Source organism: Thalassophryne amazonica, chromosome 12, assembly GCF_902500255.1.
Source record: "Thalassophryne amazonica chromosome 12, fThaAma1.1, whole genome shotgun sequence".
Taxonomy (NCBI): domain Eukaryota; kingdom Metazoa; phylum Chordata; class Actinopteri; order Batrachoidiformes; family Batrachoididae; genus Thalassophryne; species Thalassophryne amazonica.
The window spans coordinates 50,929,229-50,943,021 of NC_047114.1; the positions used below are offsets into that span (position 1 = coordinate 50,929,229).

The 13,793-nt window shown below is 40.4% G+C and overlaps 1 protein-coding gene and 1 long non-coding RNA gene across 2 annotated transcripts; both read left to right on the forward strand.

Annotated features, from left to right (window-relative positions):
* The first annotated feature begins 1,151 nt into the window (after positions 1-1,151).
* On the forward strand, positions 1,152-10,147 carry selenop2 (selenoprotein P2). Its single transcript, XM_034183998.1, has 4 exons — positions 1,152-1,408; positions 5,880-6,092; positions 9,384-9,492; positions 9,658-10,147. Exons 1-4 carry the CDS (start codon positions 1,179-1,181, stop codon positions 9,898-9,900), a joined length of 795 nt encoding a protein of 264 aa, XP_034039889.1. The 5' UTR covers positions 1,152-1,178; the 3' UTR covers positions 9,901-10,147.
* Positions 10,148-11,901: 1,754 nt separating this feature from the next.
* LOC117522562 lies at positions 11,902-12,186 on the forward strand. The gene is made up of 2 exons (XR_004564243.1): positions 11,902-11,935; positions 12,116-12,186. It is a non-coding gene; the product is annotated as an uncharacterized LOC117522562 (long non-coding RNA).
* Positions 12,187-13,793: the final 1,607 nt, after the last annotated feature.

The following is a 13,793-nucleotide window of genomic DNA, read 5'->3' on the forward strand; positions in this document are numbered from 1 at the left end:
GGGGGAAGTGCACAGTCGACCCCAAAGGCTTTAAAACCCACGGGGATCTGCAGTCTGTTTATATGGTTATAGGGGGAACAGCGGTAAGTGCTTCTTTTTAGGCTTATATATGGTCATTCATGTTCTGAATGCAGTAAAATCCAGCAGTGAAATAGTATTTAAGGTTCTGAATCCCGGATACAGTTGGATACAGTTTTCACTCTCAGCTTCAAATCTGTGAAAGTTAAACTGTTACTTGTCCGTGGCTGGTTGTATTTACTGACTAACTTATTTGATCTGATGGAATAGTAACTATCCTGCTATGGGTGTTCCCAGCTTGTGGAATGTTAATGAAATCGGAGCTGTGAGGTGAACGTATTCGGGATCAAATTTGCAATCAAATCCCAAACAATAAATAAATAAATAAAATAAAATAATCAAAATTATAATTTGCATATCCTCACAAAAGCTACCCTAGATATTCATTTATGAATATAGGACCATTTTTTGGTTGTTTTGGGGGCTGTGAATGCATCATCAGGCACCTCTTTGTCTTTTAGTTTTTGCCAGCCTGCCTGTCTGTCTGTGTGTTCCGACATTCTTGTCACTTTGCCTGATTGTTTACCACATAATGAACTCATTTTGCAGATTATCTCCATGTCATGAGCCAGACAATGAAGATTTACTTTTAATTATTGGGGCCTCAGACTCACTGTCTCTTCGGATCAGGACAAAGTGCCAAAAGTTGAACTGGAGCCCAGACGGCCTGCACGTGCTGTCTGTCGCTGCAGCCTGTGTTCTGTGTTCATGTTATTAAACAGTAAAGAAGACCAAATAAAGGTGTAGCACATCTGAAGTCTGGGATTCAGCTTCACTTCCTTATTTTAATGCATGTTTTATATTTTCAAGGAGACAGGAACAGTAACTTTATGGTAGTCAGTTATGGTGTTCTACAAGCATTCTAGTCGAAGAGTTAATAATTTACCAGAGCTGAAGACATGAGTGCAGGGTACAATGCAACCTAGAGGGCAGTAGAGGCCACTTTTGTTCTCAGCAGTAGCATTAGTTGCTTCATAATGAACATCTCAGAATCCAACACTGGTTTTGTTTGCAAATGTCTGGACGGAGCACGGTCAGTGGTTTAAATATTACCATGTTTGTCCTCGGGCAGGTTGAGTCTAGGCTGCCAGAGAGGGACAATGCCCTCTCTCTTTTTCCCGTGGCTGCTGTATACGGCCCTGCCAAGTCTGCTGTGGGCCTCGCATGTCACTCTCTTAGTCGAAGGGGACAATGATGCCTCCAGGATCTGCAAGCCTGCTCCCTCCTGGCACATAAACGGACACGCACCCATGCAAGAGCAGCTGGGAAATGTCGTGGTGGTGGCTCTGCTGCAGGCCAGCTGACAGTTCTGCCTCACTCAGGCCTCCAAGTAAGAAAGCAGACTTGATGAACAAAAAAAAAAAATTCCATCTATGAGTAAGAAATTATTGGAAAAAAATAAACAAATTCTAATGCCACAAATTATTTAAGCACTATAGTGACAAAACAATACACACTGACCTGCTGCTTTATTACGTACACGCAAAGAGGTTAATAAATGAGTACGAGAGTCCGCACTCCCAATGCTGCCTACTAAACGTGAACATCCCTTCGTGGACAGCGACATGACACCTCCTAACCGGGCAAAATATTGATGAAGTTCCTGGATGTTAATGCATTTTCAATGGGGATTCGCGACTGAACACACTCAGAAAAACACTTGCAAAATACGTGTTAAAATGCCATTCTGACCAGGATATCGAGCCGGTAAAATTAATTTACATTAAATTATGTACAACCCCAATTCCAATGAAGTTGGGACATTGTCTAAAATGTAAATAAAAACAGAATGCAATGATTTGCAAATCCTTTTCAACCTATATTCAATTGAATACACCACAAAGACAAGACCCAGACAGCAAATAGATCCGGGCCGGATGTAGTCCAACATCTGGTACCAATCCTGAAAACAGATCCGGTCCAGACAGTTTTTGCACCCTGGCCCAGATCCGGCATGGCTCTACTTTACAGTTCTGGAACAGATCCAGACCAAATCTGAACTGGATCCGCAAAACACCAACCGTTTACAGACCATATCTGGCACGGATCTGGGACAGATGTGGTCCGCATCACAGCACCGTGGCAGGAACATGGGGCATAACGATAAGCAATTTTATCTGCACTCGGTAGAAACTATCCATTAGTGGTTGTAAACTCTGTACTCTGTAATCGTGATCGTCACTCAGGCTTTTTTAAATGCTTATTGCAAAGCGGTTTGTTTCTTTATGACAATCAAGTTTTATAAGTCCAGGGACACTGATCTGTGTGTTATAGATACAAATCAGTTTCCTCAGATCCACGGAACTTACCCCTGTAAAACTTGTTCCTGCCACGGTGCTGTGATGCGGTCCACATCTGCCCCAGATCTGTGCCAGATATGGTCTGTAAACGGTTGGTCTTTTGCGGATCCAGTTCAGATCTGGTCCGGATCTGTTCCAGAACTGTAAAGCGGAGCCGTGCCGGATCTGGGCCAGGGTGCCAAAACTGTCTGGACCGGATCTGTTTTCAGGGTTGGTACCAGATGTTGGACTACATCCGGCCCGGATCTATTTGCTGTCTGGGGATATTTAATGTTCAAACTGATAAACTTTATTGTTTTTGTGCAAATATTTGCTCATTTTGAAATGGATGCCTGCAACACATTTCAAAAAAGCTGGGACTGTTGTGAAAGTGTCGTGACACGGACCCACAACAGGGGGCGTTAATGAACGGACAATGGATAAGCCAAAAAGTAACCATTTAATGTTGTGAATCGCACAACGAAGTACAGACAATAACAATATGGTGGAATGTCAATTATACACAAGGTGACGTGTGGGCAGGCTCGAAGATAGAAGACATCTGGCGAGAGAAGAGCCGGATCCCACACAGCTTCCACCACCAACGGATCTGAAGAACACCGGAGCCGCCAAGCCCTGCGCCCCAGGTGGCCACTGTCTTCAGCAGTCAGACCCGGTACTGCTGGCAGAGAACAGAAACAGTACTGATGAGTGTGAGTTCGCACACTCAGTAATCCCACAGTCAGTGTTCAGTTAGGAGGGAGAACCTCCACCTCCAAATCACACACTCGTGCAGCTCCTGAGACAACCACTTATCTGGTTTGGGGTGTGAGGCGAAGCCGTCGCAGTCCACACCAAACGCCAACACAGCAGACAAGGAATCCGTCCCAGGAAAACGGCTGCAAAAGAGATCAGACTAATGCTCGAGTAAGATTCAGCAGAGAAGTTACCTGAATGGTAGCTGATTTCTCGGCGGGGAGGTGGAGTTGCAGTCCGGCCTTTATGGTGGTGGTGATGAGTAGTGGATGAGTGACAGCTGGTACGGATGATGGGTGACAGCTGTCACTCCCGGTCGCTCCGACGCCCTCTCATGCTTGAAGCCCGCACTTCAAGCAGGGCGCCATCTTGTGGTGGTGGGCCAGCAGTACCTCCTCTTCAGCGGCCCACACAACAGGGACAGTGGTATGTTTACCACTGTGTTACATCACCTTTCCTTCTAACAACACTCAATAAGCGTTTGGGAACTGAGGACGCTAATTGTTCAACAGTTGTTGAACTTCAGTTGTTCAACAGTCCGGGGTCTCTGTTGTCATATTTTGCGCTTCATAATGTGTCACACATTTTCAATGGGCGACAGGTCTGGACTGCAGGCAGGCCAGTCTAGTACCCGCACTCTTTTGCTACGAAGCCACGCTGTTGTAACACGTGCAGAATGTGGCTTGGCACTGTCTTGCTGAAATAAGCAGGGGCGTCCCTGAACAAGACGTTGCTTGGATGGCAGCATGTGTTGCTCCAAAACCTGGATGTACCTTTCAGCATTGATGGTGCCGTCACAGATGCGTAAGTTGCCCATGCCATGGGCACAAACACACCCCCATACCATCATAGATGCTGGCTTTTGAACTTTGCGCTGGTAACAATCTGGATGGTCTTTTTCCTCTTTTGTCTGGAGGACATGACATCCATTATTTCCAAAAACAATTTGAAATGTGGACTCATCAGACCACAGCACACTTTTCCACATTGTGTCTGTCCATTTCAAATGAGCTCAGGCCCAGACAAGGCAGCGTTTCTGGATGTTGTTGACATATGGCTTTCGCTTGGCATGGTAGGGTTTTTAATTTGCACTTGTAGATGTAGCGACGACCTGTGTTATCTGACAATGGTTTTATGAAGTGTTCCTGTTCTTAATCCAGTGCTGCCTGAGGGATCGAAGGTCACAGGCATTCAATGTTGGTTTTCGGTCTTGCCTCTTATGTGTAGAAAGTTGTCCAGATTCTCTGAATCTTGTGATTTTATTATGGGCTGTAGATGATGGAATCCCTAAATTCCTTGCAATTGAACATTGAAAAACATTGTTCTGAAACTGTTTGACTATGTTTTCACACAGTTGTTCACAAAGTTGTGATCCTCGCTCTATCTTTGCTTGTGAATGGCTGAGCCTTTTGGGGATGCTCCTTTTATACCCAATCATGGCACTCACAATTAGTGTCCTCAGTTCCCAAATGCTTATTGAGTGTTGTTAGAAGAAAAGGTGATGTAACACAATGGTAAGCATACCACTGTCCCAGCTTTTTTGAAACGTGTTGCAGGCATCCATTTCAAAATGAGCAAATATTTGCACAAAAACAATAAAGTCTATCAGGTTGAACATTAAATATCTTGTCTTTGTGGTGTATTCAAATGAATATAGGTTGAAGATGATTTGCAAATCGTATTCTGTTTTTATTTACTTTTCACACAACGTCCCAACTTCATTGGAATTGGGGTTGTAAGGACAGTATTAAACTTACTCTGACGCGCACACATTCCCAAATATTACTGTTGAAAGTTATGCAGAGCTGATCTTTTCCAGCTGCACTGCTGAGCTGAGACGTCGTACAGCTGCTGCTGTGTTCAGCGCAGCGCGGCTCCGAAAACCATTACGATACATTTATATATACTACATTTTTACAGAATTATCCATTATTGACCGAGTTTCATTCATGAAGTCAGTGGTGTGGGAGCACATCTCTGTGTGAGCCTGTGCCTGAGCACCACAGTCATTATAATCTCCGAGCAACTGCGCCGTTATTTAAGGTGCAAAATAATAAAATTTCCTTGGGTACCACTGTTTACTAGTGTTTCTCCTTGTGTGACTTGGCCCTTAGTGGTTGTTGCATCACAGTGAGAAGGTCCCAGGCTCACTCCTGACCGAGTTGCATTTTCTTCTCTTCATAAGTTCCCTCCAGCTTCCTCCCACCTCCAAAAGTGGTGAATTGGTGAAACTGACCATAGCTGTGGGTGACAGAGTGAAAGAGTTTTTTTTTTTTTTATGTGTGTGTGTGTCTGCCCTGTGATAAACTGGTGGCCTGCCCAGGGTTTACCCCACTGGCCGCCTCCCACCCAATCACCACTGGGATATGCTGATAGGCTGGAATAAATGTTAAATGGCCTGTATTTATATCATGCTTTTCAATCTGAAGCTGAAGATGCTCAAAGTGCTTTACAATAATGCCTCACATTCACCGATTCGCACACTCATGAATGTCACACATTTCTAGAATGAGTCTTTTCAAGCATATTTGTTTACAGCAGGAAAATAGTGACTTGATGCCACAGAATTGTGGGACTGTGATGTTTAAAATGAAACCTGAAACATATGTAATTGTAAAATGTCAGTCAAAACACCTACACATTATCACCTCTTTAAACAAAAACAACCACAAACACACACACGATATGAAGCCACATTTTTCAGACATTTCAAACTATCAGGAGTCTGACACCCAGCATGTTCTCATGCTTGCTTCCATTCTGCAGGCTCAAAGGCCTGCGTGACAACCTCAGACACAGCAATTTGACAGCCGTGTCTTTCATGATCGTGAATAAGCGTGACCCTCAGTCACGAGCCATGTTCTGGGAGCTGAAGAGAAGAACGCCCCCTGGTATTCCTGTTTATCAGCAGGCACCCCTTCAAGCTGACGTGTGGGAGGCCCTGGATGGAGACAAAGATGACTTCCTTGTGTATGATAGGTAAGGCCAGGTGCCACTATATATATATATTCAAAGGTTTACATACCCTGGCAGATTTCTTTTCCCTCCCTGGTTGGGTGAAGCCATTTATTGTCAAACAATACTCTTTTTAAATCATAGTGACAACAAAAACTAACCAAATGACCCTGATCAAAAGTTTCCATACCCCAGTTCTTAATCTCGTGTGTTGCCCCCTTTAACATCAATGACAGCTTGGAGTCTTGTGGTAGTTGTAGACGAGGCTCTCTGATGGTAAAGCTGACACGGGATATGTCTTGGACTTTATTTACATTAATTACGAAGAAATACAAACAGTATGACACTCTATGCCATAGGTGTCAAACTCATTTCAGAAAGGGCCAAGAGGGTGCAGGGGTTTTTTTTGTAGTCACCAACTCCAGCAGGTGATTTCACTGATGAGCAGATGGGAAGAGTTCATCAGTGAAATCACCTGGTGGAGTTGGTGGCTACAAAAAAAACCCCTGCACCCTCTTGGCCCTTTCTGGAATGAGTTTGACACCTATACTCTGTGGTAAATCTGTGTGGAGTAGACAGTTCACACAAACTGATTGACTGTGCAACAAGGAGAAGAATGAGGAAAGCCACCAAGACACCCAGACAACCCAGAAGAAGTTATAGACTTTTGTTGCTGTGATTGGACAAATTGTGCACAGCGAAAATTCTGCATTTTGCATCACCACTCTTAGCTTCATAATGGAGTGTAGCAGAGAAGGACATTATTTCACCAAAACATCAAATCTGGTCTTGCATCTCAGATGTGCCTTCTGGTAATTTGTAGCTAAACTTTCAGGTCTTGTTTTTAAGAAAATCCTCCTCTATACCTCTTCATCATGAAGCTGTATAACTGGTATACAATAATAATACAAAAACAGTAATACAAAATGTACAGCTCATGTGTCAGAGGATGTATTTGTATTATCATGTTGTCATGGCTGTCAGACCCCATCCAGACGGCCTCAGTGCGAGTCAGTGCATCGCGGAGACGTGCTGACTTGCTGTGACACTTGGTGTGTTTGGAGTGATTGTGCAATGTTCATGTCTAGTGCACATAATGCTTGCATGCCATAGACTTTTGCACGTTAAAATATTTCCATTGCGCTCCCTGAACAAGATGAACGGGGGAGGGTTGTCTAGCTCATCGGGGGTGGTACCACTGCCCTTTGACCACTGTTCAAATTTTCCCAAGTCGCTCTTTCGGGCTGGGCCCGGCCGGGCTCCGTGGGCTAAGGCCCGACCACCAGGCGCTCGTACGTGAGCCCCAACCCCAGGCCTGGCTCCAGGGTGGGGCCCGGGCTCCGCCGTACCGGGCGACGTCTCAGTCCTTGATATTATACTGGTCATGGGAGCTTCTGAACTGCCTTAGTCTGACCCGTCCCCTATGACCTGTTTGCAATGGGAGACCCTACCAGCCCCTGACAACATAGCTCCTAGGATCATCTGGGTACGCAAACTCCCCCACCACGATAAGGTGGCAGTTCAAGGGGGAGTAAGGTGCTTTGCCCTCTTCAGGTCGGTGGAGTGTCCTTGCCTCAACTGGAGGAGTTTAAGTATCTCGGGTCTTGTTCATGAGTGAGGGACCGATGGAGCGTGAGATCGACAGACGGATCGGTGCAGCATCTGCAGTGATGTGGTCGCTGTATCAGACCGTCGTGGTGAAGAGAGAGCTGAGTGGGGGGGCAAAGCTCTCGATTTACCGATCGATCTACATTCCGACCCTCACCTGTGGTCATGAGATTTGGCTCATGACTGAAAGAATAAGATCGCGAGTACAAGCAGCCGAGATGAGTTTCCTCCACAGGGTGGCTGGGCACTCCCTTAGAGATAGGGTGAGGAGCTCGGTCACTCGGGAGGAGCTCGGAGTCAATTTGCTGCTCCTCCACGTCGAAAGGAGCCAGCTGAGGTGGCTCTGGCATCTTTTTTTCGGATGCCCTCTGGACGCCTCGATGAAGAGGTGTTCCGGGCACGTCCCATTGGGAGGAGGCTCTGGGGAAGACCCATGACACGCTGGAGGGACTATGTCTTGCAGCTGGCTTGGGAACGCCTCGGGGTTCCCCCGGAGGAGCTGGGGGAGGTGTGTGTGGATCCAGAGGATTTGGTCGGCTTTGCTTGAGCTGCTGCCCCAATCTCGGATGAAGCGGAAGAAAATGGATGGATGGATGGGTGCCCTTTAAGGTCTATCAAGTTTTGTGTGTTTAAGACACATAATTAAAAAGGACACTTCTGTTTGAGCACTAACTCTTCTTCTAGTGGAGCAGATAACTGTAACAATTGTTCATTTCTGGAAAGAAGCACCAAAGTTGGCACAAATACTCCTTAGACATTACTCTTTTGAAAAAACTGAGTAGCCACTTGAATTTTCAGCAGGCGGTCAGGTAGGGGTCAATTGAAGAATTACACAGGGGTCAAAATTTAAAAATGCTCCAGTCATATTGAAAGCTATACCACATTATTTGTCTGATCACAACGATACCAAAAAGGTATAGTTTGGACTATCTATGACTGAATGTTATGGAGTTATGGGGTAAAAACAACAAGAATGGTGACAAAGGTCAATTTCAGTTTGTACAGGGGTTAGAAGTTAAAGTTGCTCCAATTTTGGTAAAAAGTGGTGCAAATTATTGGTTGAACTAATAGGATTAATAAATGAAATAGTCTTGACTGTGTTGCAAGGTAAAGGTAGAGCAATGTCGACGTCCATTGGATTCTATGACATGTGACATATGTTACCCTGTAACATAACTAAGCATGCCACATAGTGTAAACTATTCCTTTTTAAAACCCTATTAACTCAACCAATAATTTGCATCACATTTTACAATATTTAGAGCAACTTTAACATCTGACCCCTGTACAAACTAATGCTGACCTTTGTTACCATTCTTGCTGTTTTTACCCCGTAACTCCATAACATTCAGTCACAGATAGTCCAAACTATACCTTTTTGGTATCGTTGTGATCAGACAAATAATGTGGTATAGCTTTCAAGTATGATTGAAACATTTTTAAATTTTGACCCCTGTGTAATTCTTCAATTGACCCCTACCTGGCTGCCTGCTGAAAATTCAAGTGGCTACTCAGTTTTTTCAAAAGAGTAATGTCTAAGGAGTATTTGTGCCAACTTTGGTGCTTCGTTCCAGATTTGAAGGATTCCTCTGTAAATATTCTGTTATCTGCTGCACTATTCCAAGAATTTTAAGATTTATAGGAAAATAAGGAATGAAGTTGTTTAATAGTGCTTAGTCTGCTTTCTTCTCTGTCTCTCTCTTTCAGGTGTGGTCTGCTCAGCTTCCATGTGGTGCTACCTTACAGTTTCCTGCATTTACCCTATGTAGAGGCTGCAATCCGAGCCACCTATCTTAAAAATATATGCAACTGCACTGTAAGTAAATACTAAACATGCCCATTCATGTCTTTACCTCAGAATTCCTACATTGTCCAGTGTGTCCACAGGACTTCATAAATTCTGGCTTTTTATGTGCTCATGTTAAAAAGCACACAACAATAGAATGTAATTTTATCATATTTATTTACAATTCTCTTCCAGGCCAACTCTACTTTGTCAAGTGGATTGATCAGCACCACAATGAATGTGACCGCGCCATTAGGACAAAACAAGAAGGAAACTACATCACCCAGAGTTCAGTTGGGTGTCAATTCCACAACAGTGCAAAACAATGATGAGCACATCCACCATCAACCTCATCAGCACCGCCACGTCAGTCATCAGCATCACCCAACTCAGAATCACAACATTCACACTCATCGTCATATCCACACTGTCAGTTAGAACTATGATCATGTTGCCATCTGTTATGAAGACTTCATTTAGCTTCTTCATATTTTTTTGTTTCTCCTTCAGCACCTGAGGATGTCAGTATTTTGCATTAAACAAAGCATGCTTAGTTTCAGGATAATATTATATTCCATCATATTCACAATATTTTGTAATTGCTGATTTTTGAACTCACTATCATCTGTTGTAGTGCTAGTTCATCCATAATTAAGCAGACAACCTTAACTTTTTGAAACAACTACACTTACAGTAGTGTTCAGAATAATAGTAGTGCTATGTGACTAAAAAGATTAATCCAGGTTTTGAGTATATTTCTTATTGTTACATGTGAAACAAGGTACCAGTAGATTCAGTAGATTCTCACAAATCCAACAAGACCAGGCATTCATGATATGCACACTCTTAAGGCTATGAAATTGGGCTACTATTATTCTGAACACTACTGTAGGTCCATATTTGGCCAGTGGCAAATGAATTTCAGTTTTAATTCAATGGGTTTGAGAAAAAAAAAAACTTCATACAAATCATTTTTGCATCCACATTTTTTTAGACAAGTCAGGGGACGGATACATGCCCATTTCCAGGTCACTGCACATGTCTCGGGCTTTATTTACATCAACCAATAAGAAATACAAACAATGGTACTGCATGGTAAATCTGTTTGGGATGGGTAGTTTTCAAAAATGGAAATTGAATGACTGTGCAAGAAGGATAGTGAGGGAAGCCACAAGACAGATTTATCTGTATGTCTTGTGGCTTCCCTCCAACAGAGGCTTGCAAAAGTATTCAGCCCCTTGGTATTTCACGCATTTTAATTTGTTTATGGCATTTCAAATATAAAAAGTAAATCAGGGTTCTCAATATAAACATTTCTAAAATTATCTTCCTTAGACTCAAACTGATAGTAAATCTCTACAACTTGATATACATTAATTAAAAATATAAAATCCAAGATGATGGGTTGCATAAGCAATGGGCCCCTTTGGTATAATACTTATAAATAATCAATTTTATTGCCACTTTTCTTCAGACAAGTCAGGGGATGGATACATGAACATTTCCAAGTCACTGAATATGTCTTGAACTTTATTTACATAAGCTATGAAGAAATGCAAACATTATGGCACTCTATGGTAAATCTGTGTGGAGTAGACAGTTCTCAAAACTGAGAACTCTGACTCTGCAAGAAGAAGAAGAGTGAGGAAAGCCACCAAGACACCCAGACATCCCAGAAGAAGTTTTAGGCTTCTCTGGCTGTGACTGGAGAAATTGTGCACAGTGCATGTTTTGCATCTTGCAGCTTCATGATGAAGTGGTATAAAGGAGGGTTTTCTTTCACCAAAACATTAAATCTAGGCTTGCATCTCAGATGTACCTTCTGGCAAATTGTAGCTGAATTTTCAGGTCTACTTTTTAATAAAACCCTCATGATGGAGTGGAAAAGAAAATTATTTCAATTCAACAAAACACATCAAATCAAGGCTTGAGTCTCCCATATGTCTTCTGGCAAACAGTTGTGGAAATATCCCATCCTGTTTGAAAGAAAAAAAAGAACAACTACCTAAATGTAAATCAAATACAATAAAATGAATTAATAATTAATTAAACTGGGCATGGAGCCAAGTAAAATGTTAAGTGAATCTAAAATGAACTGAATTGAATTTAACAGACTAAGTAGCTAAGTAAAAAGTTAATATAAAATTTCAGATAACTGAATATAAAATTCAGCGAAGGTGAAACTACCTGTGAAGAAACCTAAGTAAGGCACTAACTATGAAGTTATGGGAATCTAAAAATAACTGAATATAAAGTTATCAGACTGTAAAGATAAATATAAAGTTGAATAAAAAATAAAAAATAAACTGAATAAAAAGCTACCACACTGTAAAATTAGCCATAAAGTTAAGTACATCTAAAACTTAATATAACTTAATATAAAGCTAACAGCATGTAAAACTAACTACAAAATTGGCAAACAATGGAATATAAAGCTAAAGTTAAGTGAATTTGCAAACAATGGAATATAAAGGTAACAGGCTTTAAAACTAACAAAAAGTTAAGTGAATATGCAAACAATAGAATATAAAGCTAACAGACTGTACAACTAAATATAAAGTTGAATAAATTCAAAAATAAACTGAATAAAAAGCTACCACAGTGTAAAATTAGCCATAAAGTTAAGTACATCTAAAACTAACTTAATATAAAGCTAACAGACTGTAAAACTAACTAAAAAGTTAAGTGACTCTACAAACCATGGAATATAAAGCTAACAGACTGTAAAACTAAATAAAACGTTAAGTGAATCTGCAAACAATGGAATATGAAGCTAACAGACTGTAAAACTAACTAAAAAGTTAAGTGAATCTGCAAGCAAGGAAATATAAAGCTAACAGGCTGTAAAACTAACTAAAAGGTTAAGTGAATATTCAAACAATGGAATTTAAAGCTAACAGACTGTAAAACTAGCTACAAAATCTGCAAACAATGGAATATAAAACTAAAGTTAAGTGAATTTGCAAACAATGGAATATAAAGCTAACAGACTGTAAAAGTAACTAAAAAGTTAAGTGAATCTGCAAGCAATGAAATATAAAGCTAACAAACTGTAAAACTAACTAAAACGTTAAGTGAATCTACAAACCATGGAATATAAAGCTAACAGACTGTAAAAGTAACTACAAAATCTGCAAACAATGGAATATAAAGCTAAAGTTAAGTGAATTTGCAAACAATGGAATATAAAGCTAACAGACTGTAAAACTAACTAAAAAGTTAAGTGAATCTACAAACAATGGAATATCAAGCTAACAGACTGTAAAACTAATTAAAAAGTTAAGTAAATTTGCAAACATAGAATGTAAAGCTAACAGACTGTAAAACTAACTAAAAGGATAAGTGAATATTCAAACAATGGAATTTAAAGCTAACAGACTGTAAAACTAACTACAAAATCTGCAAACAATGGAATATAAAACTAAAGTTAAGTGAATTTGCAAACAATGGAATATAAAGCTAACAGACTGTAAAAGTAACTAAAAAGTTAAGTGAATCTGCAAGCAATGAAATATAAAGCTAACAAACTGTAAAACTAACTAAAAAGTTAAGTGAATCTACAAACAATGGAATATCAAGCTAACAGACTGTAAAACTAATTAAAAAGTTAAGTGAATCTGCAAGCAATGAAATATAAAGTTAACAGACTGTAAAACTAATTAAAAAGTTAAGTGAATGTGCAAACAATAGAATGTAAAGCTAACAGACTGTAAAACTAACTAAAAGGTTAAGTGACTCTACAAACCATGGAATATAAAGCTAACAGACTGTAAAACTAACTACAAAATCTGCAAACAATGGAATATAAAGCTAAAGTTAAGTGAATTTGCAAACAATGGAATATAAAGCTAACAGACTGTAAAAGTAACTAAAAAGTTAAGCGAATCTGCAAGCAATGAAATATAAAGCTAACAAACTGTAAAACTAACTAAAAGGTTAAGTGAATCTACAAACAATGGAATATCAAGCTAACAGACTGTAAAACTAATTAAAAAGTTAAGTGAATGTGCAAACAATAGAATGTAAAGCTAACAGACTGTAAAATTAACTACAAAATCGGCAAACAATGGACTATAAAGCTAAAGTTAAGTGAATTTACAAACAATGGAATATAAAGCTAACAGGCTTTAAAACTAACAAAAAGTTAAGTGAATATGCAAACAATAGAATATAAAGCTAACAGACTATAAAACTATATAAAAAAGTTAAGTGAATCAAAAAACAATGGAATTTAAATCTAACAGACTTTAAAACTCACTAAAATATTAAGTGAAGCTACAAACAATGGTATTTAAAGCTAACAGACTGTACAACTAACTAAAAAGGTAAGT